This window comes from Xylaria bambusicola (genome assembly GCF_022495145.1).
Source record: "Xylaria bambusicola strain CBS 139988 unplaced genomic scaffold F5B22scaffold_7, whole genome shotgun sequence".
Lineage (NCBI taxonomy): Eukaryota > Fungi > Ascomycota > Sordariomycetes > Xylariales > Xylariaceae > Xylaria > Xylaria bambusicola.
This window is the reverse complement of record NW_025953560.1, coordinates 198,885-222,131: the sequence shown is the minus strand read 5'-3', so window position 1 is coordinate 222,131 and position 23,247 is coordinate 198,885. Positions and strand designations below refer to the sequence as shown.

Genomic DNA, 23,247 nt, shown 5'->3' with positions numbered 1-23,247 from the left:
CTGAAACACTCTGATGGTGAAGAAAAAAGACTGTAATGTTTTTTTCAAGCCCACTACTTTGGAAGAACTCAGTAATGAGGCACACAAAATTTACATGCCTGATACATGTCTCTCTAGAAGAGCAAGACGGTTATCCTATTCGAGGGGTTAGTGCAAGTGCAAATGAATATGCTTCCATCGCGAGGCTCGCTGTAGCACAGCCTGCAATAACCCGTACTCTTCATTTTCGTCACGAATTTGTCCAGAGAACCCAGTGCAGTCTCTCGAGCACATGTCATTCACAGCCACTGCCAGACTCGAGCGAACCCCTGCCGCCCCTCGATTACCCCCGGCATACATAGTATACGTTATTGTAGGCTCCATCTTATTTCTCCGATCATCCAGGAGCACTGATGCTATCGGCATGCGAATGATACCGCACAGACAGTGGGCGCTTGATTGCCTATTCCAATGGAAGCTTCCATATATGGGGTGATATGTAGGGTGGATTGCCAACATAGCCCAACTTGCAATGCCTAATAACCAATGCGGCCAGCCGAGCTGCAATGTGGCAGCAGTTGCAACCGAGGAACAATCTAGCTTCCAGGACTCAACAGACATCCTGGGCAGTACCAAGACCTATACCTACTCAGTATCTTCTGAAGTGATGGCAAGTAGCCAGGGAACTAGAGTAGCCATGAAGTCAAACTTCTTCGAAGATAAGCGGCAATATAGGTACCACGTGAGCCAAAAGCAAATTATCATATAAACCACTCAGTACCACTCTATGCCTACCTGGTCATGGCACCCTAACTGTATCTGCGAATTGAGGACATGCCCAATCTGTGTGGTTATTCAATCGTAAGTTAACGCAGCTAATTAGGTAAGATAACACAATCGACAGGCTTTAGCGAGAATAAACCAACTGCCACCAAGTGAATTGTCCATCTAGGACAGCTGGTCGTCGGAAATAGAGTTGCATCTCGGGGCTGTGGAGTTGGGGCTACCGACAGCTTCTGAAACGCTGCCAAGCTTTGCCCTCTGTCACTATCTCCGAATCATGTACTATGTACCTACTTTGTACAGTAGCCATCGACGATGGATTTCTCCACGATCGCGAACAGTTGTTTTCGCGATCCTGAAGGAGGACCATTCAAATAGCCTATTGTTCGATCGCATATTGCTTCCCTGATGATCTACAAATTTACAGCTCTTTGGCTAGGCAACACAACGTGACCGTTGACAGGATTGTGAGAATCGCAACAACACCTAGTCTAGGTACTACAAAGTGAGTACTTACTTACAGAGCGCGATGAGCGGGGCCGCTGAGTATCGAACAAGGGCTCTTCCTCCCTTCCCCTCCTCTCATCTCCTTTTCTCTCCTAGTCGTCTCACGAAAGATGAGAAGCTCGATGCCAAGTGACTACATCGCGGACTCATCTATACAATTGGTATACCTAGTCGGAGTATGGTGTACACTGCAGCGAGAGATCACGCTCATCGTGCTCCTACAGCCCGTCTCGATGACGGCGGTTATACTACAGATATGTTAAGTGTGCACTCTACGTCACGCTATTCGTGCAAAATGTGGTATTCATTCGATGTGCTGGAAGGAATCCGGAAGATGACCCGGGCTTCTGGAACCAGGTATAACAGAACGCCTTTTTCGCATGAATGATGGTCTGCGCCACCCGCGCTGCCCACTCGTGCTGCCTCGCTTATTCCCTTACACTACTGTACTCTCGACTACCTATCGAGCCTATATAAACATACGAGGTCCTACTGCCGTCTATGACATACTTAGTACACTACTGTGCACTACCCATGGTGATGCTCGCCGAAAACCAGGTACGCGACTGAGGTCATGGTCACATCCACACTTATAGTAGTAGCCATTATAGGTGCTGCTTACTGAATAGGCAGTGTAAGTAGTGTTGTGTAGGGACCGAACGGGAACGAACATACGTGGATCCTACACCACGACACATTGTCATGTCGTACAGTACCACGACAATAGCGATAAATCGACCATTCGCTGCACCCTTGCGGCTCATAGCTATCTTCTTTCAGCCTTCCTTTCTCTTTTCAGCTCTGCAAATGAAACCTGACATCGCCCGGCCTTTCGATTGAGATTCCAATTGTGCATACTCTTACAGCCATATTGCCTGTTGTCTACCATGTGTAGTGGGTAGTCACTGCAATAACAGGTTCTGCGATGATTATTATTCGTTATGCAACCGAGATGGAAGAGTCTTGTCACCCGGCACATCGAACGATGTACGACTTAAACCAATAAAAAGCAAGCGCGTTTCATGATCGTCCGTCAAAGCGTTGCATGAAAGATGTTTAGCATACCCTGGTCGCACCCTGGTCTCACCCCGGTCTGTATGATGCGGCTAAGCAGGGATATCCCGACTGGCTCTCTCTATTACTCAGTAGTCCTGCCGAGTCCTCCTATCCTGTCCTTCGCTAGTAAATGAATGAACCAACCCTGGATTAATGGAGCGGACGGGGGACGTGGAACGTCGGGCGCCGTCTCATGTTGTGCTGCCATATACTACAAGACCCGGCGAGGCCCCGGCGGCCAACGAGAATCAATCCCAACGGGGATCTCTCTTTTCCTTCGCTTCTCGTTCGTTTGCGGTGCAACATATCGTTCATTTCACCTTCGTTCTCTTCTTACGCTCGCTAGAAGCTTAGCTTCCCTTCGAATTTTATGTCTTAATAATACCCCAATTAAATAAATAGAGTAGCACGCTACACACAGAAAAGGATGGATCAGATTATAATCCCGCCCAGGAATAATGGGAGGAACTCGTACAGATATACATATGATGATGAGGGGGGCATACGGAATGTCGAGCGGATGTCAAGGTAATTGGAAGCCCGATTGGCTCATGTCTCTCTGCTGTGTGATCTAACCCGCGATAGTATCCAAGAACTCACCGAGTACACGACCTCGAGGTCAGGTCTTGCATCGAGGAGCACCAAATCGACGTTGATGTGGCCATTTCATCACCGGGGTACCTCAGAGGCCGCCTCGACAACGAGGTCGAGTCGGTTGGGAAGGCTTCGCTCTAGTACCTGGAACTCACGGAGTATTCTTCGATCACTTGATGATACGGCCAGCATTGATCAAAGTCTTGTTCCCGACTATGTGATCAACTTCATGAGGGGGGAGACGCCCGAAAGCTTGGCTAGAAAAAAGGAAGCGAGGCAATGGGGCGAACGCCAAGTTACGATCACGCCCCCTCGCCGAGACACATTAACCTCTCATCTCGTGGAATTAAGCAACCACTTCACTTCGAGTGGAGGTGGTCTTAGTGGAAGTAGTCATGGGAGCGATTTACGAAGGCATTTTACGGGATGGCGAGGCGGCATCGTATACAACACACTGTTGGCAATCATAATATTGATTGTCGGCATAATCAGTTTGATATTAGTGATTACAAGGACGAAAGAGTTCTCGGGGCAGTTGGCGATCTTCTCGGGTAATTGCTCGACAGCGACTAGGATCAATATAGGGGTACATGTTGTTATCAACGTGTTCACCGTCGTTCTCCTCGCCGGAGCAAACTACGTTTTCCAGATCCTTACGAGTCCCACGAGACGCGAAGTAGCCGAGGCACACGACCGAAAACAATGGCTCGATATCGGAATGTGCTCACTACGCAATTTCCTCCACGTTTCAGGATTTCGAGCCGGATTAGCAGCGGTAATAATAGTTGTCGCCATCGCCCTCCAAGTAATGTAAGTCATAAACTACTTGCTGACCGAATCACTAGAACCCCCGGACTAACGACCAGCATCTAGTTATAATGCAGTAATTTTCTTCACCCAGACCTCACAAGACGAATGTGCCGTCAATGTCAGCAGCGCCATGCTCGTCATCGTAGCACTTCTCAACATCATACTAGTCGTCACCATGGCTGTCATCCTAGCCCGCTCGAGCTTTGAACCCCTCGCTACACTCGGCGATGCCATCCGCTCGTTCCTCCGCGTGCCGGACCCAATGACGACCAATGCGTCCCTCTTAACCAAGGCAGACCTCCACCAAGGCCACTGGGACGAAGACGTAACCAAGCAATACACGCCGCGAAGCCACTTCTGGCTCGAGGCGCCCTCGCTGACCCGCTGGATCCTCACCATCCTCTCTTGGCTCCTAGTCGCAGGGCCAACGGCAGTAGCCATCGCGCTAATGGCGCGCGCATCCAGCGGGGGCATCACCACGCCCTTTGGGACGACAACGCCAGAGACGACGTTCGCGTTCCCGGCGCCCGTGGAAATCACCCAGCTGGCATTCGTCACGGCCCTGCCCCAGCTCCTCCTAAGCACGCTCTACCTATCCACCAACGCTCTCCTAACAACATTCTTCCTATCCCACGAGCTCTCTCTCTTCGCCCTAGGCCCCCGCTCCCTGCGCGTCTCCTCCAACCCCCAAGGCACACAGACCGCAAGCCTGTACCTATCCCTCCCGCGTCCCGTCTCGTGGTTTCTCCTTGCGACCTTCGCAGCGCTAGGCTTCGTCCTCAGCCAAGCCGTCTTCCCCATCGTCACCAGCACCTCCTCCTCAGCCACCCTAGCCCCAAACGTAGCATTCAACACGCAAGCCCTCCTGATCCTCATCGTCCTTCTAGCCGTGGTCTTATTCTCGATCCTCGCCCTCGGCTTCCGCCGCACGCCCCTCGTGGACAACGACGCGCGCAACGGTAACCCCCTCGTATTGACAGGAGGCGTATGCAGCGCCCTGATCTCCGCGCGCTGCCAGGCCTCCCGCCAGGGCGAGTTCTGGCTCGGTCCCGTCACGTGGGGCGTCGTGGAGGAAGCGACCGCGACGCAGCTCGGCAGATGCGCGCTCACCGATAATGCCATCAGCCCCTTGGATCCGAGGAGGGAATATGCTTAAAGGAAATAAATATTTTCCTCTTCTGGAATTTCCTCTTTGCGTGTGCGGGTTTGGCGCTTGGGCTACGGGCTAGGATCGGATCTGGCATCAATTTTTAACATCATCATTACTATTATACCAAATTCAAAAGCTAAAAAGCGTCTCTATTTCCAAGGAGACGAGAGCGATGTATTATGTCTATCGGGACTTTGGATTTTCTCTTTTGGAAAATTTTTTGCTGGGCAATAGTTTATTCATTGTTCATATAATGGAGGGCTGGAACATTTGTTTATACCCCGTTTGGAGATTTCACGGTTTAGTTATAGGTAGGAAAGGGAAGTCTTGAGGACTTCGCTACCTACGTATCTTGCAGCGCTGGGTTTGCAAAGGAAAGGAAAGGAAAGGAAAGGTTGCCTAGGTCCCTGGGTAATTACGTAGGTACATACATAACAAGGCCGTTTAGCTGTCGATCTTGCCGAGCGTGTTGCGAATATACCACTTTGTTGCTTATGTATGTTCTTAGGTCCGTATATTGTCTTGTCTTCATCCATAACGTCATATTATAACATTTGTCTCTGCATGCATGTATACCCCTCTTCATATCTTGCTCTCATCAACAAGGTACGATCCATTCGTCTACATTGATTGATTTGAAACAATCGCACGTTGCCAGATGCATCTGCGGCAGCCATACCTCTCCTGAACCACATGTTTCAGGCGAAGCACCAAGAACAAGAAAAAAAAAGCCATCTCTTTACATATCACATCAAAGCACATACAAAGAACATCAATTCGACGAACAAGGAGTCAATAATTCTTGACATCGTCATCTCGTGGATTTAGAGTCAAAAAGTTACGTAGGTGGAGTTACGCAAAGTCGTCGTAGTAAAAGTAATAGTATATATAGGTATGTATGCTATGATCGCCTGCCACCATATATCCTGACAAGCCCAGTTCCAACGCCACAAATAAAACGCCGCGCTCAACACAGACCTGTATGCATACCGCGCAGCCTTAATTCATTCCTGTCCGTTTGTGCTTGGAATCGAGGTGAGAAGTGATATAGAAAGAGAGTAATATCGACGCCGTACACCCATGCTTCTAAGTTTTGATTAATGCGTACATCCGGTAGAGGTAATAGCGACGTGTCCCGACTTTGGGTATTTGAATCTTTTTTTCTTTGATGTGTTCTTTTGACTAGATGATTGTAGGATATGATGTGTTTTTTTGGCTTGGGATACCCAACTCTTCCTTAGAGACCATATACAGCCCTCTAGTATACTTGAAATGATGCTGTTGAGGATCCATTGCACGAGTGGTGATAACGGTCGGCCCTCCAGCGTTGCCGGCAAATACTTCTACCTAGTCCGCAACAGCCTCCTCATCTATAGCCGTGCCCTCGTGTGGAAGGTCAGCCTTAACCCCATTTGACTCAACCTTAATATTTGCCCGTGCTTTCTCCTGACTCTCGAGGAACACGTCCCAGTAAGCAGGATCTTTCTCTCGTAGAAGTTTCCAAATATTATCCCTGTCTTCTTCAAATGCTTTGACGATACCTTTCTCTTCAACACGTTTTCGAACATCTTCGTAGTCTTCCATGAGATCTTCCATCAGACTCGTGACTAATTTCACGTGGTGTGGATTGCTACTGATCTGCTTGTCGCTATTCAGCATATAAAATTCTTTTTGCGACATGAAGCTACGACGGAATTTGTGTCCGACGCGGAGCGCACGACCTTCCTCCTCCGAGAAGGCTCTAGATGTGTGAGAAATGATAGAGTTAGAACGTGAGCGTATGGGAGAGCGTAATGCTGTTTCGATATCCTCGGTGTCGGATAGAGCGCAAGTATCGACATCAGGGGGTTCCGAAGTGGCTCCCGACTCTAGAGCCGTTGAACTGAGATCAGACGGGGCTCCGTTTGGATCATCTGACTGTCGCGTGTCCGGAAATTCGTCTTCAAACCGGTTGATGATGCCCTCAATGGTCTGATCAAGGAAAACCAAGCGATCTGAGGAATGATTAGTAAAATGGTATGATACTTGGAGAAAATGTATTGCACTCACGGTAATTGCCTAAATCCTGGTTAGCATACGCCTTAGCACTGACTAAGGCAGGCTGTAGGCGTGCTCGGATTTTTCGCGCAGTTGAAAGCAAATGCTTGGACATATCCTTGGCCTTTCCAGCTGGTAGATGTGCTCGAGTTGTCGTAGCTCCGTCCTCGAGCTCTCGCGTGTACTCGCCAGACTGTTGCCCTGAGTCATTACCCCGATTCTTCAAGACACAAGCAAGGGCCTTAGCGACTCCAGTACCACCGATGACGTAATCCTCGTCTGGCGCCAATTCGGAGTCATCGTCTTTGGACACGATAGGATAATCTTCTTCATGGCCTACAATATGGCGCAGAACATCGGGATACTTCTCAAGTTTCGGGGCCGAATCGTTGGTAGGCGAATCTCGAATATCGGGAACTCCCTGAAGATTCCGCATAGTATAAACCACTACACGGTTGGCCAATGCCTTGACAAGCTCTCCAGACTCCGGACTCGGGTCGTCGATGTCAACCTTGACTAATGTCTTGGATACACGAACCGCAGCCAATAACGAAGCATACAATGCGCACGCTTCTTCTTGCATATCCTCTGTCCTGGCATCTGCGAGGCGAACTAAATCCGGATTTTCAAGGATGTTGATATGGGCGAGTGATTTGACTTCTGGCAATACCTCAGCTAGAGCGATCACTTGCTCTGAAGATAAGGAGACATCAGCAAGATGCAGCCTTCTCAGGCTATCCAAGTTAGGGAGATATCTTGTGGTAATGAGTTAGTAATGGTTAAAGCTATCATATCTTAGAGAAACTTACCGGCGAAGTAGCGAGATAGCACTGGGCTCTGATTCAAAGAGAGCATGGTTATGTGAAAGATCAAAGAATTTCAGGTTGGTGAGCCTCGATAACTTCGGTAGGAGCTTATTTAAGGATGCAGGGTCCAGATTGCAATTAGCAAGACTAAGTGCCCATAGTTCTTCGTTATTGGCAATAGCGCTGGCTATCATTTCGAGATGGTCTCTGAGGTTATTTCCACCAAGGTCTATGCCCTCGCATTGGCCACTACGTAGATACGTCGCCACATGTTCCGCCCCAACAGCATCGAGGTTGATATGTGACAGCCCTAATCTCGACACTCCTGATTTCAGAAGCCCATCAACAATGCATTTAAGCTGGGTTGAAGTCATTCCTGTAGCACTCAAGTTAAGTAGCTCGAGTTCCGGACCAGCCAGACGGTCTGTGAGACATTTTGATAGGAGTGATGATACGTCGAAAGATGCAGGCACGCTATGTCCGTGATGGCCAAGATGATGATGAGGTGCTTTGACAGGCTCGATGGTCGTAGGAAACGGTAAGCTTGAGAGGTCTAAACATTTGATAGAACGACACATGTGGATGAACAAACAGATATGCTTCCATCCGTCGACGCCAATCTTGTTGTTCTTGAGTGTGAGTCGCTCGACAACGCCACCCTGCGGTATTGACTCGTCCGATTTGGTCGTTGGTTTGCGATGCTTGATATTCGGTTTTCTCGCTGCGAGAAGGCCAGCCAAGATGACACGCACACCTTCGTCCGTTAGATCGCAGTTTTCCAGACAGACCTCTCTGAAAGGAACGACTGCGAGGAAATCTCCTAGTGTCACTAAGTCCTGTAATGATAGGTAGTAGCCGGTAAGATCTAATTTCTCGACGATGCCATCAGCGCAACCTTCGGTAGACTTCGGAAGTTGTGTGGTAACTTTGGTCAAAATGTCAGATTCTCGTAGCTGGCAACACCTTCGGTATATCCTTCCAGGGTTTGTGGTAGGTATACTCTGACGTCGGGATGAGCGAGTCGATGTCGAATGCGCCTCGGTTGAGGAATCGCTATCGAGATGAATCTCCATTGGAATAGACCCTTTCTCGAGGGCCTCCTTCCGTTTCTGCTCTTTCTTGGCTTTCCGCTCAGCCTCACTTTTCTTCTTCTTTTCCTTTTTCCGCGATATTTCTTTCTCGGGTTTTGGCTCTTTCGCTTTTTCGCTGGATGGTTCCTCTTCCTTGCCGTTTACAGTCGCAGTACCCTCCTTTTCGGGTTCTTTAGGTAACGTTTCACCCGTCGCTTTTACCATGCCATTATTTTCCTTTTGCGCCTCGATGGCCTTGGGCGCTTTCAAAGCTAATCCTTCGCTTTTTTCTGCTACCCTCAGCTTATCGCTCTTTTCTGTACCTATTTTCGACGGTGTTTCATCATCGGAATATTTAGGCATCGGGGCGATCTCGACATCAACACAAAATGCCACCCGGCGAAGCTTTGCCTGATTGAGTTCGTTTAAGCGGCATCTTTCTCGGCTTTTGTCAACATTCAAAATCCGCCGCTCGACGAGACCATGACTTGCTCTGGCGCCCGGGCTAATGGCCGCATTAGATGACGATAGACGACGAAATACACCCAAAAAACCAGGCTGATTGCCCCTCGGAGGCGCTGGGATATAAGGAGCATCGCCACTCTGTCGTGCCGCATGGGGGAGAACCGCATTTTTGTTAGGCGTTATCTTGGGTAGAGGAGTTACATCATCGGCATTGTTATCGGACTTGGGCGGCGGGTTCGACCCTTGGCTCTGGGCATTCGCAGGTGAAACAGAAAACTTGGATGAGATATTGGAGAACCAAGAGCTCCTCCTCTGTGGTGGTGTGCCATTGGGGCCTGGGGATACTTCATTTGATAGACTCCTTGTTCTGCCTCCTCGTTGGGGTATGGACTTTGCTGGCGTCGTGGCGGCAGGGGAAGGCGAAGGAGAAGAAGATGCCACTTTGCCGTTGGGTTTACTCGGAGTCGCAAGGTCTACGGGGTGAGATGGAGGTTGTGCGCTATGATCGGACTGAGAGGGTGCAGTCGCATGCTGCCCATTTCTTTGAAGGACATCTAACATGAAATGACAGCCAGTTAGCGTCGGCGACAGGCAAGTGTTGGCAGCGAATGGCGATCAATGTCTAGGCGAGAGTGACTATAATACCTTTACCATGAGTCATCCAGCTCACATCTAAGGCTTGTTCCATTTTGGCCCAGCAGAAGGTAAAGTTACATAGAAAAGTGCGATGGCTGGTTGAGGATAGCTGAGTCGTAGTCTAGATGATCAGTTCAAGCGGGTGAATTTGGTCAGATTCCCCCAACGCCACCACCCCTGTTAGTCAGCGACGACTTTATTTTGTCGCGACCAGGAGCTTCCAGGGTAACTCAAGGTGAATATATAGCAATTACCAAATGGCTGAGTGGAGTGTTGAGAGTTTATGATGCGCAGGGTGTCGGGGCTCGGGTTATGTGTGTAGTAGAAGGGCGGACCCAGGATCCCAGGACCCAAGGACCAAGGACCGGGAAGGAGACGGACGGACAAGTAGAATGTCGTCAGGGCTCCGGGGACTGCGGCTCCTAACAATGCGAAACCCTCAATCAACAAAAATAGTATCTCTCCAAGAGGACTGTTGTCAAGAAGGCGGCCAATAAGCGGCAGGTTGGGTCATCATATTTGCTGATGAGTTCTGGAGGAATTCGTGGAGGCGGTGGCCCCAAAACTCACGATGACGTTCCTAGGTGAGAACGGAAGCAGATTGTGGGTTGTGTGTGGTTGACAGCGGGTGTATGCCAACTGAATTTAATTGTCGGCACACTGTGCTGCGGCAATGGGCTGATACCTGCCGCATCAGTCTAGGTACTTGCGGTACATACCATGGCATGTACTCCCTAGCCTGCTTACCTAGGTAGGTACATGTACACTACATGGTAGTGCGAGTACTCCACTACAATTGCACCTGTACCTGCGCTACACAAAATAGCGCTCACGTCAGTGGCTCGGTTTGTGGCTAGAGTGGTATTTGGTTCACCATCGAGCTCTGCTGTGCTGGGTACCTACATATTACTGGTGGTTAGTGGTAGTAGATACGAACCCAGATCAGCGCATTAACCCATAAACTATCGGGCTGGTTCTGGTCAAGATTTTCATGTTCTTACCTTCAAGTTACACAGGAGATAAGTCACGATACCGGTATGGTGTGCATATGTACCTACACATATGTATAAGTATAAAATTGAATCCCGGTTTTTAGTGGTGAATCTACTACTTAAGTATGTAAACTTGAGGTTATTTTCACGCGTCTACCTACCAGACACCTACTACTTATGTACCAATGCATCCCTTGGGTACCTGGCCTCGCTGGCCTCCCTGCATAGATACCTTACACTACACTACCTGGTATGTATATAGGTAGGTACCCAGGTATTCGCTTAATCATGTATGTACATGTACGTTTGGCGGCGGGTATGTTCTAGAACACGGGTATAGCTACTTACTACCTGCTGCTAACGTGATGTACAGTCGCCGAGAAACACAGTACAAGCACGTGGCAGCGACAAGTCCTCGACTGTATGATCACATGTCTACCCGACTGCTACATATCTCGACGAGTTCCTGCGTATCATCTCGTAGACATGTCCTAAAGGCGCGGATGCGATGAACCCTCGCTTCCCATACTTGTTTTTCAGTGGGTAAGGTTTCACAGCACGGAATGCGAATCACCTGTTCAAATCAAATATCTATGTACAGTAGATAGGCCTAGAACTTGTGGCCACAACAACATCAGAGCCTTTTACTACTCGCTACTTACATAGTACATGTAGATTAGGTACTATGTAGCGTGAAATAATAAGCGCGCTCTGCTCCTCGATGGGCTAGATTCTCTCCACTCGTAGCCAACGCTGGGGATTCCCGGGAGGGGCCTTAAGTAAGTATGATACCTAGTTGATTTTACCCAAGCCGACATCAGCTTTTTCCCTCACATGAAGCTTACGTTGGGACTACCTACTAGGTACTCTATGTATTTATCTACTATATCTACCTAATGCATAGCTCGAAAGTGACGATGATTTACCACCGTCAGAATGGCCGTTTTCGCACAGTGCCTTACGTTCCGTATGAGTTTCATCTACAGTACACACGCGAAGGAGACTACCTACTAGTAAATACAAGGGCCAGTCTCTGGCCAGCTTAGATACATGTAGGTATCTAGAGGACCTACTTAGAAACACCGACCACCTAATTAATCCCTTGCATGAATCGGACCCCGCCATATCGCCACTAAGTTCTGATACATGACTCGGGCAAACGCGGGAAGCGCAAGTGCAATTCATGATTGTCTAACAATATGGCGCATGGCCTGGCATCTTTTCGGTCTTTCAGGGGTTACTTAATCATGCAGCCTACAAAGTACATCCATACTTAGCAGTCTGTCCAGCGAGAACACCATATTAGATAATCATACTCCACAAACCTCACCACATATAAGTACCTGCACTCACTACAAGACCAACTGACTGACCAATACCCAAGGCAATGACATGTAGACGGGCATAAGGTCAATTCCTCGAACAGATGGATCACGGACCACCGACCAACTCGGTATTCATTTTATGCTTATCTATCCTTCCATCCATCTACTAGTCTAGGTACAACCCTACGGCATGCCTAAGACAAACAACAAGCCCCTAACATCCATGTTTCCCAGCATGCAATGCTCCGCCTCGTTCATAGATAGTCTTGGATCGCCTTTGTGATATACCTTCGCCCTCATTACCATCTAGGTTTTTCCGGGAGCTCTTGATTGCTTCCGGCACGAAGCGCCACTGCAATGGTTCGAAACGTAGTGTGTAGTGGATGACGAAGTTTCGTTGTCTCACAGCTTGGTAGATGTCTTATAGCCTCGTAGTGGCAATTTATCAGAAGCGAGGGTGCATAAAGGCGCTATACGATGGGTAGGGGCCGTAGTACTGAGGTGTTTGCACCATAGGCGTCATCGAGAAAGGCTGGGCCATGATAGAAGGCGGCATCATCGCAGAGGGCTGAAACATCGCAGGTGCCTGTGCCATTCCATAAGGCTGCTGAATCATGGTTTGGGCCTGCAGCATTGTCGCAGGTTGCACCATTGTAGGAGACTGACTCATTGCAAGAGGTTGTGCCATTGCAGAAAAGGGTACCATTGCCGAGGAAACTTGCGGCATGGGCAAGGACTGCGTCGACGCTGCCATGACCTGCTGGTAGTTTGGTATTGGAGTGCAAGCTTGCGGTGTGATCTGAGAGCTCGGCAATGGTTCGTAGCTCGGCCCAGGAAATACTAGCTGGGAAGGATACTGCGACGGAATAGGGATTGTGAGGTCTCTTGGTGGTTTCCAGTCCTTGTCGCGGTAATATATACGTCGTCTGCTCTTCAAGAAACACATCCTGAAGAGTATCAATGCGAGTTGGAGCAGGACGTGAAGCTAGTCCAAGCAAAGTCGATTTGAAAGGACCTTTGGTCAAAGGCAATGCAAGGGTGGGCAAAGCGTGGTAGTCAAGCAACAGGATGGCGGGAATGTGGTCTATAGAGTTGGAAGATCAGAGTTGAAGTCAATATAGCTTTTGGTGGCTGACAAATAAATAGAAAATTTGCATTGCTAGTGGGCAGCACAATTGTTACCGCTCCCTCGGCTAGATGTTATTATGGTTGTTGGTGGTCATTGCGGCTCCATTGAGATATTGAGATTGATTGCTGTTAGGCAGAACCCCATCCAGACACGCTTTGTTGTGGCAATATCAACAGGCCACTCATATGGCTTACATACTTAAATATGAGTCTTACCCTAACTTGAAGTTCTGGTATGTTAACTGTGTGCTCTTAGACAAGTGCAGTTCTTTATCGATGAGTTATCATCTACTTCCTTCCGCAGATGTCTTCTTGATTGTCTGTGCCTAATATGTGAAACCGAATGAGGACGAAGAAAGGAGAGAATTACGTCTATGTCAAGACAAGACGCAAAGAGTAATGCCTTGGACCTTTTTGATACTCATTGCTTATCGGTGTTGCTGGGTCCCCATGTGAACAAAAACATAAAACAAGACACGCCTAGGAAGTTACTCAGTCCACCAACGTACACGCACACTTTGTTTCCAGGCAACGCAGAGAAATGGAGGGAATGATCCATGCCTAGAGTCCAAGATCCCTCACCTCTTCCTTTTTATTCCTCCACTAAACGTTGTTGCAACAATGATTGCATAACAGTTGCCTCTCTCACTTGGTCCATTGTCTTCCTTATCTGGGCGTCGCAGGCTTCAGAGACTAGTTGGATACCTTACAACCCATCTTTCCTATAATACTGCCCCTTGCCCCCAACATGGCTTGGTAGATTATCTGATCTTGGTGTTTTATCTACACAGATTTTCCAGATAATAAATGACCATGGCGGATCAGACCGACTTGCACGAACTTGAGGCTGACATGACACGGGTGATGCAGTAAGTCTAGATTTATCTCCTACCTTGCTGTCTTTCCTGGTATACCTTTCAGCAACCACTGTCTGTTCAGTACTGCGTCTCCCCCTTCTCCCCACCTCGATGGCCACAAATTAGACCTCGCTTGTTCTCTTCTATTCCTACAATTCTCATATACAATAACCTTGCAGATTTAGTTTAGTAGTATCCCACTTCTGACTCTATATTCACGTTAGGCGTCTCTTCGACTACTTGGGTGACGTCGTCAATAAAGCCGTTGAGATTGACGCGAGGTCGAAGAGACTGGAAGATTCCGTCGCCCAGTTGGAGAGGAGAGTAGCTTCGTTACAGAAAAACCGAGGTGCCAGAGTGACTTTCGCAAATCCCGAGGTTCAGTCGCCCCAGAAGCCAACAGCGCCGCAATCTAACATTAGAGCGCTCGATGACGATCTAGTTTCGGCCCTGAAGGCTCGTCGCCCCGAAATTCCGAGCTTGCTCAACAAACCCATGGACAGCTCGAAGCTACCAACCGAGCCACGCAGAGCGCCAATGCGCCCTCCTTCCTTCCTGCCCGCTACTCCGCCTAGAAAGCACGCAACTAAAGTTGGCCATGATCAAGCGGGGAAAAGAATAAAAAAAGCATCACTCGACTCTTCGTCGCCGCCCTCCAAGGCCCCAGACCACGGCATCCCCGCAGAATCTCATTACGTCGGCGTCGAAAGACAGTCCACCAGCTCTTCAACCCGCAGCGATCCATTCCTCAATCCGCTTTCCTCCCCTGCTCCAGCCAGAGGCTCTCTTTCCCAGCTATCTCCAGTCGGACGGTACGCACCCTGCCCGCGTTCTCGCTCAACGCGCCGACTAGGCAGTCCTCTCAAGTTCTCCGCATTCGCATCGGTAGCAGAAGGACAAGAAGATAAAGACGACGAGTTCAAGGACGATGGTGATTTGCCGATGGTCGACGTGTCGGCTCGCCCATCCACTGAAGACTCTGACCACGATGCTGAGAAGATGGACGAAGAGAGTAATAACTGAGGCGATTGATGGCTCAACACGCAGCACGAACTAGACCGAACAATCATTAGGGTACGAGTAGACAGTGTCATGTCTAGGGGAGACAGTTCTTTATGAGTGGATGTTAGTCGTCTCACGTGAGATGAGATATCAGGGGGAGTTGGGGTAGTGCTGGTCATGGTTGAGGGTGCATGTCTCATAGGATGAGCTTTGTTGGATACAGTTGTGCATAAACGTGAGATGGCGTGTGCGCTATTCGCTATTCGCTTGTTAATTGAGATCCTGTGAAGCAGAGGATTTCTGAACTGATTTTCGGGTTTACGTTGTACTGTTTTTAGGGATCTCGGGCACTAATAGACTTAATGCTAGGACGCATAATCACATCGTAGCGCTCATGAAATTGTGCTAGAGATCCCACTGTAACAACATGATTGTAATGTACCACGGCTGAAACACAATTGTGTCGACCATGCTGATTCATAGAGCATACTAAGATAAGTTCTTTGACAATTTCGAAAAACAGGTGTGGCGACAGGTGGAATGATCACGTGAAAAATCAATATATTGACAGAGTCTTAATTCATCATTTCATTAAGTAACCTGCCGAGAATGCCATTCCCATGAACTCCCTATGCCGAAAGACAACCGTAAAGTGCAACAAGGACATTCCTTTTTTATTCTTTTATACCCTGCCTGTATTTTAAGCGTCACGCAACTCGGCGATCTTGGCCTTGACTCTCTCCTCCTTCTCAGCCTTGGTAGACTTGGGAGTCTGGTACTTCTTGCTCTCGGCCTTCCACTGCTCCTTGGTCTTCTTGGGGCCCTCACCCTCAGCCTTCTTGAAGGGGTCTTCGCGGATAGCAGCGTGGGCCTCGGTGTACAGGTCCTCCAGACCATCGGCCTCGATATCATCCTCGAGGTACTGACCGAACTGGCTCTTGTATCGCTCCTCATCATCATCGGCAAGAGTCTCCATGTACTCAGCAACGTGACCACCGAAGATGTACTTCTTGAGGGTCTCGGCATCGAGCTCCTCGGACTCCATGTCGTAACCGGGGAATCGGTTCTCGGAGTGAGGAATGAAGATACCACCGTCGGAAGCGCCCTTCATGGCACCGAAGACACGGGCACCAGTGGAAGTGCGGGCAAGACCGACATCAAGGAAAGCCTTGAAAGGGCGGCGCTCCTCACCATCCTCCTCAGCAGCCTCAGTGAGAGTGTACTCTCCATCAGCCTCCTCGACACCAGTGAAGGTCTCGTCGAGACCGAGCTTCTTGAGGACACGACGGGCGATGAGCAGACCAGTGGCGTAGGCAGCAGCCCAGTTGGTGAGGCCGTGGGTGATACCGTAGGCCTTCAACTCGTGAGAGTAGGCAGCAGCGAAGACCTTGTCACCAGAGATCTCCGAGGTGACGATCTGCATGATGATGTCGCGGTTGGTGAAGCGGACGACCAGACGGTACTTGGGAGCATTGTACTTGTTCTTGGCCTGGGTGATCAATCGCTTACGGGCATAGTAGTCGGTCTTTCCCTCTCTTCTGCGCTTGTACTTGGTCTGGAAGCGGCTGTTTGTGAGACAGCTGGTTAGTCCACGGACTTCAATGACAATCAAAGAGAGATACTCACCTGTAGTACGCGCTGTTCTTGACGAGCTTGTGGAAGGCCTGTCACGATATCCCCGAGTCAGCAATTTGCGCTTCAGATCATTCTCCGTATCCGAAGCATCTTGCATGGACTCTTTCAACCCCCGAGGGTAGGATGCACAATTGGAGTGGCCGTTTCTGGCATCGCAATTGGCGTGTTGTCGATTTTAACTTACCATCTTGACTGATTTGGCTGATTGGCGACGGTATCAGCTCGTTGAACAGTTCAGGTTGATTTGGATGCTGTTGACAAGAAATGATATCCCAACCCGCACTCAAGAAAAAGATGGTGGGCTTGAATTTTTGTGGGCGAAAACTCGCTTGGGATTCAACGCTTCTGATTGGCCGATAGCATAAAATGGTGGGTCTCGAGGAACTACGACTTTGGTGGGCGACGACGACGGCAATGCACTCGGTGCACAGACCACTCCCGCGCCTCTACTAGGTACGTACTCAGAGTAGCTACCTGGGCCAGTGTACCGAGGTCCAGGAGATGTTCAGCTACAATATTTACCTACCCAGGTGTATATGAAGATCTACGATCTTCGGTGTGCAGGATGCCGAGGCTGGTGATCAGTGTTGGCGTGGTATCTTGAATAACCTCTTGAGCACTTCTCTGTGAGAATTGAGAATTGCTTGCTTTCAGTTTAATATTGATTCGCCTTTTTCTACCCGTCGCCGCTTCGTGAAACCTGCCTCGAGTACCAATATCATGGCAGATCAAAAACCCCCTAAAGTGCTTTTATTTGATATCGGCGGTGTTTGTGTGAGTTGAAGATGAAACAGCCAATTTCCTCATATCATGCATCACAATTCATCTTTCAAGCGTATTACGATTCCGAATACTAGATGCATCTCATCCTTGCTGTCCATGGGAACTTCCTTCTTTGGAAGCTAACAAGGTCTCAGGTCGTCTCACCCTTTCAGTCAATCCTGGACTATGAGCTTAGCCTTGGGATTCCTCCCGGTTGGGTCAACTATTCTATATCTAAAACGGCGCCAAATGGCTTCTGGCACCGACTCGAGCGCGGAGAGATCCTCTTGGACGATGCCTTCTATGCTGGTTTCAACGAGGACTTACATAATGCCGAGAGGTGGACTGCGTTTTACAAGGCGCAGGCAGCGAAGGATTTGAGCAGGCCGCAACATGTCCCTGATGTTCCGAAGATGGACGGACGTTGGCTTTTCAACGACATGATGACTGCTTCCATGGCCCCTGATCCGTGGATGTATCCAGCCCTACAGCGATTAAAGGAGAATGGTCACTTCATTCTTGCCGCTATGAGTAATACTGTCATCTTTCCCAAGGGCCACCCGCTCTTTCGCGATGATTTCTATGACGACCCGGTTCGAAGTCTATTTGATGTCTTTGTGGTAAGCAACTTTCTGGTTGGAGATATTTTCTCCCCGTCAAGAGCACCCATGAAGAATAAGGCTTCGGTTATATCTCCTTCTGAAAGCCTTAGGACTACGTAATGCCGCTTATAGTGACAATAGCTGACCCCGGATGTTGCAGTCATCGGCTCACGTAGGGCTACGAAAGCCAGATCCTCGCATTTACAAATATACACTACAAGAAGTCGACAGATTCGCGCGAGCTAATGCTTCCTCGGAGAAAGGCCAGTCGCGTGGATGGATGGATGGGGTGACTGCAGCTGAGGTGGTATTTCTCGACGACATTGGGGAAAACCTTAAGGGTGGTCGCAACATAGGATTCCGTACCATCAAAGTCCCACTGGGCAAAGCTTTTGAGGCTGTAGATGAGCTCGAAGCTATCACTGGCCTCCAATTAGCTGGAGACCACCCTAGAATACCGCTCAAACCTAAGCTAAACAAGCCAATAGCGAAGATATGATGAAATAGACTTGAACTTGACTTTACTAGCTAGGCAGTATTGCAGTGCTACATTCTAATTCTACTTTTTCATCCACCTATTGATATAGCCTGCTGTTGTAGTTAAGCAAGTCTCATCGCAACACTTACTTGTGGTTTCTGATGTCACTAGTTAACTCTAAATCTCGTGATAAGAGCACATCTGGCCTACCTAGACCAAGAATCACCTGCCGCGGTGCGTTTTCTGAATAATATTTTCACAGTGAGGGGCAACTACTTGTCATCAGATATACGAGAGCTGCCTATTCTATTGAACCAGTAGACCACCTACTGGCCTTTACTGATCAGGGGTCGTGGTCCAATGCGCCATATTATTCACCCTTTATCAGCCATCACTGAGATGATGCCTACTCCAATGTGCTCCTTACGAAATGGTAATGTCAGGTCCAGTGTGAAGCATCGGCCGTTGTCGGATGCATCACACCACCTTTGGTTACATAAGTAGCATCGGGGCTCGGCCGTTTGACCGAAAGATGATGTCCCCCGACCGCATCATGAGCCGAACAATCTGAATCTACGCAGGGTCAAGGGCCGGGGACGGAGATCCAATCTCATCAGATAGCGGCCGATCTTGCAGACTTATTTTCTAGAAGCTCTTAATGCAGATCAGTATTGTTTCTGTAATGTTGTTAACGTTTCAAATATACTGTGTAAGGAAGGAAGAGTACCTACTGTTGTAAAACGAGTGGACTAACAATTTTTGTTCTGAATAGAACGACTTATGATTCTAGAACGCGATACAGAGCCGATTGAAATGATTGTGTCTAGAATGATGGGACTTATGGCCGCGAAAAGATACCTTGCCAAGATATACGTTACTGTCGAACCTGTATGGTGATGCTCGAATACTACTTTGCAGGGCTATATTCAGGGTTCTATATGTGATAGACTCCACAACCCGGCTCCTCAACGCGTCACATTTCTACTGAACGTGTAGAAAAAAAAGATGATTCAAAAATGGCAAAGATCGTCAGTCTAGGCTCCCTGTGCAGCAACGAACATTCATGATCTTGCATCCTCAACAATAATAGCCCGAAACCTAAGCGCCCACATCGACTGCACCGCCCAGTATGTCGTATAGCGTTCCCTCACAACTAGGGGTAGCTACCATCTACACAGACTGTTCTCGCCGAGACCCTCTACAAGGACCAGGTCTTCGAGGACCCAACGAACGACTGAAGTCGTAACAAGATCGCTCACCGCTCATCTCCGTTGAGTATTGGTAGTGCTCTCTCACTTTGCACCAAGTTAACGTATCCAAGAGAACAATTATAACTCAGACTCTATCATCATGGTATTGTTCGGGAAGAGCTACCTCCGGGTTCAAGTCAAACAAGAGTCGATTCTCGTGCTTCTATACGGGCATCAACGGTTCTACGGTTCATTGCCAAGAACTTCCCCCCTCGCATCATGTCAACACGGGACATACCTCCGCACTTACCATCGCAATGTTGCAAGCGGCAACACGGTCATGGCCTCCCGCGAGCGTCCCGAACATAAGCCCGAAGTGCAGCGAAGGTGCGACATGCGTTCCTGCTTCTAGAAGAAGAGTCCACACTCCGCTCTATCTCCTGAATGGCATGCTGGGTAATCCTTTGCAGCTTGATGCACGAGGCGAAGCAGCTTACCAACAAGTCGTCACGAATCATTGGCTGCAGCCGGCGAGACTGGTCGATACAGGCTCTTGAGTCCTATTGTGGCCCCCTTTCCTTGTTTTCTGAGCAGACACCGTTAGCTCTCACGAGTCTGATTGCGTTTACGAGACGAGGGGTTGGACGGATTCTGTGAGGAGACCTCGCTCACGAGAGTTGACTGGTCTTCTTGGCATCGATTACCGAGAAGTTACAATAGTCGCCAGGTCTTGGCGCTTGACAGAGAAGCGGCACGGTAGGTGGAATCTAGAAGGGTTATTTCCTTCCAAGAGGTGTGCTCACCCCACCTTTATCAACGCGAACCGACGAGGCATTACATGGAGGCCAGACCAATATTTTCACGTTCACCTCGAGTGTGCTCTGTACTGAGAATATACAGCGAATAGTAGACCAGGTGGTCAGACCGCATATTCGGTTAAGCTCTCGACGCTACTACTTGGCCCTGCAAGAGCATCGGGACCGATGCTACGTCTCGGGTGCGGCCACAAGCTCGGCGATATTTACCAGCCGTGTAACACCGAGACAAGGCTTTGGCGAGAATTTGATAAGCAGGCACGTTACGAGCTCGCTGTAACATTAGGCAACGAGGATAAAAAGAGCGTAGTTTATAATCATCGAAAAAGGGAACAATTGGCGACACTCACTGGAGCGCACACAGACACCCAAGCATTACCCCAAGCATGAATCACGTTGCATTTATGAATCTGAGTCAGGCTCACCTAGGATGAGAGTAATCGAAATCCCACCGTCACGCGATCTTGACGGTGTTCATACGGCTGAGTTAGCGGAAGTGCGGGTTGGACCATGTTAGATTCCTGTTCAGCCGTGCCGCTAGAGAAAGCCTATGAGGTGCCACCCTGGCAGATTCCTCCACGTCCCGTTCGTTACCAGCTTGATGGGTAGCGTCGGTGGTTCGGATCATTTAGGACCTGCTGAAGCTACGCCGCAATACGGCGTGGTGATGATACCTCCCAGGCGTTTGTTCGTGTGGCTTGCCGAGCCGCAGATACAGCGCTGCTGACCTGCCGTTTAGCGAGCGGAGGAATATTATTACGCCCATGATGCGCCCCAATCGGTTGGAGTAGCTGGGGTGGAGAGAACGCCACCTACGGAAGTGGCTGCTGGATTGCTGCAAACACAGTAGTAACAAGATCCAGGTATCGCTCATATACCGGTTCATCACACACAGACATCACTTCGTAGATACCATCGAGGTAGATCTGTGGGTGACTGCAACTATGGCCTGTAGCTTTTTGTGACGTCTACTTTGTAATGAACGTGGAAGTCGCAGGCATCGAGGGTGCGGCAATATGCAAACTCCGGATTGGCTGGTTTGTAGGTAGTCGGCGTTCGACAATACCTAGTTGTTACTTTCCGACGATTTACATAGTATCGATCGATTTCTCTCTCTCCCCCATCCCCATCCCCATCCCCAACATCTCCAAGCTGGACAATTACCTACTAAGAAGTCGGGAACTTCCTGGTAGCAAAGCGGATGGAGACAGCAAGGACGAGGCCTCTTGACGTAGCGTGCAGCTGTCGGGGTTTAAGGGGGCCAGGCTTCCGCACATGACAGTCTAGACAATAATACCTACGTGTAAGTCGCAAAAAGATGACGAGGCCCGTCCGGGGTCACGGCGTATGCCGCCTGCATGCCATCGTGGGGCTTGACTACAGCCGTACCCTACCTAGCCAAGTCTGTTAGTAGCCTGAAAGCCGTCGATAGTGTAGCTGCCAGCTGCGCGAGGGCGAGGTTGACTGCGGGATGGTTGCGGGATGGTTGCAGGAAGCGAACATGCGCGGAAGCAGATATAAGCAATTGTAAAATGGCCGTGGCCGGAGGGCCCATGTTCTGCCTGTGGAAATCTGCGGATGCAATTGAGCGGATACAATTGATGCATGGCCTGGGCTGTTCGCGGCCTAGTCCAAGGGCTAACGCTGGTTCGTATTCATTAGTGTACCTATGTACCTACATACTTAGGTTGGTAGTCATGTACCTGCTTCAAGACCCCCGGTTGTACATACTTACTTAGATAGAGCTTCACAGTGCGTGCCTAGTACCGACCAACCTACTCCAGTCTCCGGCAAAGTGCCAAGGTGCTGCTTTGACCAGATCAGATCAGGTCAGATCAGGTGCGCTGCTGGCTGAAGATGAGATTCTAGGTAATGAGATGGAGGAGGGCGGCAGGAGAGTACCATCGAGGATGGGTACTTTACTTATACCGTACCCCGCTATAGACCAGTACGTCATTTGCTGCATAGTACTAGGTACGCTAGATAGGTACCTATTCAGATCAGAACGCCGATTTCTGCATACCAATACACTATTTCGACTACTACCTATATTGTAATCATCGCTTTAGTATGATATTTTGACAAATACATCGTGACCTTGGCATTAATCTTGGCACTAGTCCGTACTTAGGCCAGACAGTACCTAGTGATTGACTCCTTGAGAGGTTATTGTGGTTATTGTAGTGTGAGGTCGGTAGGTCGGCAGCCGAAGCTGAGGTAAGTAAGGCGTGGCTAAAAATAGCTGAGGCTGTCCTTTCCATTATCGATAACAAAGATATTTGGTAGCGAGGCTGGGCCGAGAGAGCCCTGGAGGAGGGGTCAGAGCAGAGTCAGAGCGGAATCAGAAGTACCTACTTAGGGAGGTATAGGTATTTCTCAGGATTTCCGTGTTCGGTTTCTTGCATACTCAAGGCCAGAATAAGGCTAATCTGGAGACTCTACTATGTTCGCCATAGATCAGAAGGATCAAAGCTTGGTTTTCGGACTTAGCGATTGCTATATCAGGACTGGATCATCACCAGAGTCCGACCAGAGCCAGGCTCACCATGGTACGCTACGGGTAGCGGT

At 49.2% G+C, this 23,247-nt stretch overlaps 7 protein-coding genes across 7 annotated transcripts; 3 read left to right on the top strand and 4 right to left on the bottom strand.

The window, feature by feature from the left end:
- Positions 1–55: 55 nt before the first annotated feature.
- F5B22DRAFT_502772 (uncharacterized protein) lies at positions 56–815 on the bottom strand. The gene has a single exon (XM_047972468.1). The coding sequence runs from the start codon at positions 598–600 to the stop codon at positions 148–150; it is 453 nt and encodes a 150-aa protein (XP_047833815.1). The 5' UTR covers positions 601–815; the 3' UTR covers positions 56–147.
- A 1,605-nt stretch (positions 816–2,420) lies between these two features.
- On the top strand, positions 2,421–5,035 carry F5B22DRAFT_502769 (uncharacterized protein). Its single transcript, XM_047972467.1, has 3 exons — positions 2,421–2,853; positions 2,911–3,729; positions 3,793–5,035. Exons 1-3 carry the CDS (start codon positions 2,753–2,755, stop codon positions 4,883–4,885), a joined length of 2,013 nt encoding a protein of 670 aa, XP_047833814.1. The 5' UTR covers positions 2,421–2,752; the 3' UTR covers positions 4,886–5,035.
- Positions 5,036–5,741: 706 nt separating this feature from the next.
- On the bottom strand, positions 5,742–10,495 carry F5B22DRAFT_594117 (uncharacterized protein). Its single transcript, XM_047974027.1, has 4 exons — positions 9,903–10,495; positions 7,726–9,811; positions 6,929–7,671; positions 5,742–6,873 (listed from the first exon to the last, which is right to left on the bottom strand). The coding sequence occupies exons 1-4, from the start codon at positions 9,943–9,945 to the stop codon at positions 6,227–6,229; spliced, it is 3,519 nt and encodes a 1,172-aa protein (XP_047833813.1). The 5' UTR covers positions 9,946–10,495; the 3' UTR covers positions 5,742–6,226.
- A 1,557-nt stretch (positions 10,496–12,052) lies between these two features.
- Positions 12,053–13,548, bottom strand: F5B22DRAFT_594116 (uncharacterized protein). The gene has a single exon (XM_047974026.1). It carries the CDS (start codon positions 13,154–13,156, stop codon positions 12,656–12,658), a length of 501 nt encoding a protein of 166 aa, XP_047833812.1. The 5' UTR covers positions 13,157–13,548; the 3' UTR covers positions 12,053–12,655.
- A 471-nt stretch (positions 13,549–14,019) lies between these two features.
- On the top strand, positions 14,020–15,645 carry F5B22DRAFT_502733 (uncharacterized protein). Its single transcript, XM_047972466.1, has 2 exons — positions 14,020–14,207; positions 14,420–15,645. Exons 1-2 carry the CDS (start codon positions 14,146–14,148, stop codon positions 15,216–15,218), a joined length of 861 nt encoding a protein of 286 aa, XP_047833811.1. The 5' UTR covers positions 14,020–14,145; the 3' UTR covers positions 15,219–15,645.
- Positions 15,646–15,897: 252 nt separating this feature from the next.
- F5B22DRAFT_634234 (putative 60S ribosomal protein L5) lies at positions 15,898–16,929 on the bottom strand (the record flags this gene model as incomplete). The annotated part of the gene is made up of 2 exons (XM_047976949.1): positions 15,898–16,793; positions 16,824–16,929. 2 exons carry the CDS (start codon positions 16,927–16,929, stop codon positions 15,898–15,900), a joined length of 1,002 nt encoding a protein of 333 aa, XP_047833810.1.
- A 346-nt stretch (positions 16,930–17,275) lies between these two features.
- F5B22DRAFT_594112 (HAD-like domain-containing protein) lies at positions 17,276–18,817 on the top strand. The gene is made up of 3 exons (XM_047974025.1): positions 17,276–17,606; positions 17,750–18,214; positions 18,357–18,817. The coding sequence occupies exons 1-3, from the start codon at positions 17,553–17,555 to the stop codon at positions 18,693–18,695; spliced, it is 858 nt and encodes a 285-aa protein (XP_047833809.1). The 5' UTR covers positions 17,276–17,552; the 3' UTR covers positions 18,696–18,817.
- Positions 18,818–23,247: the final 4,430 nt, after the last annotated feature.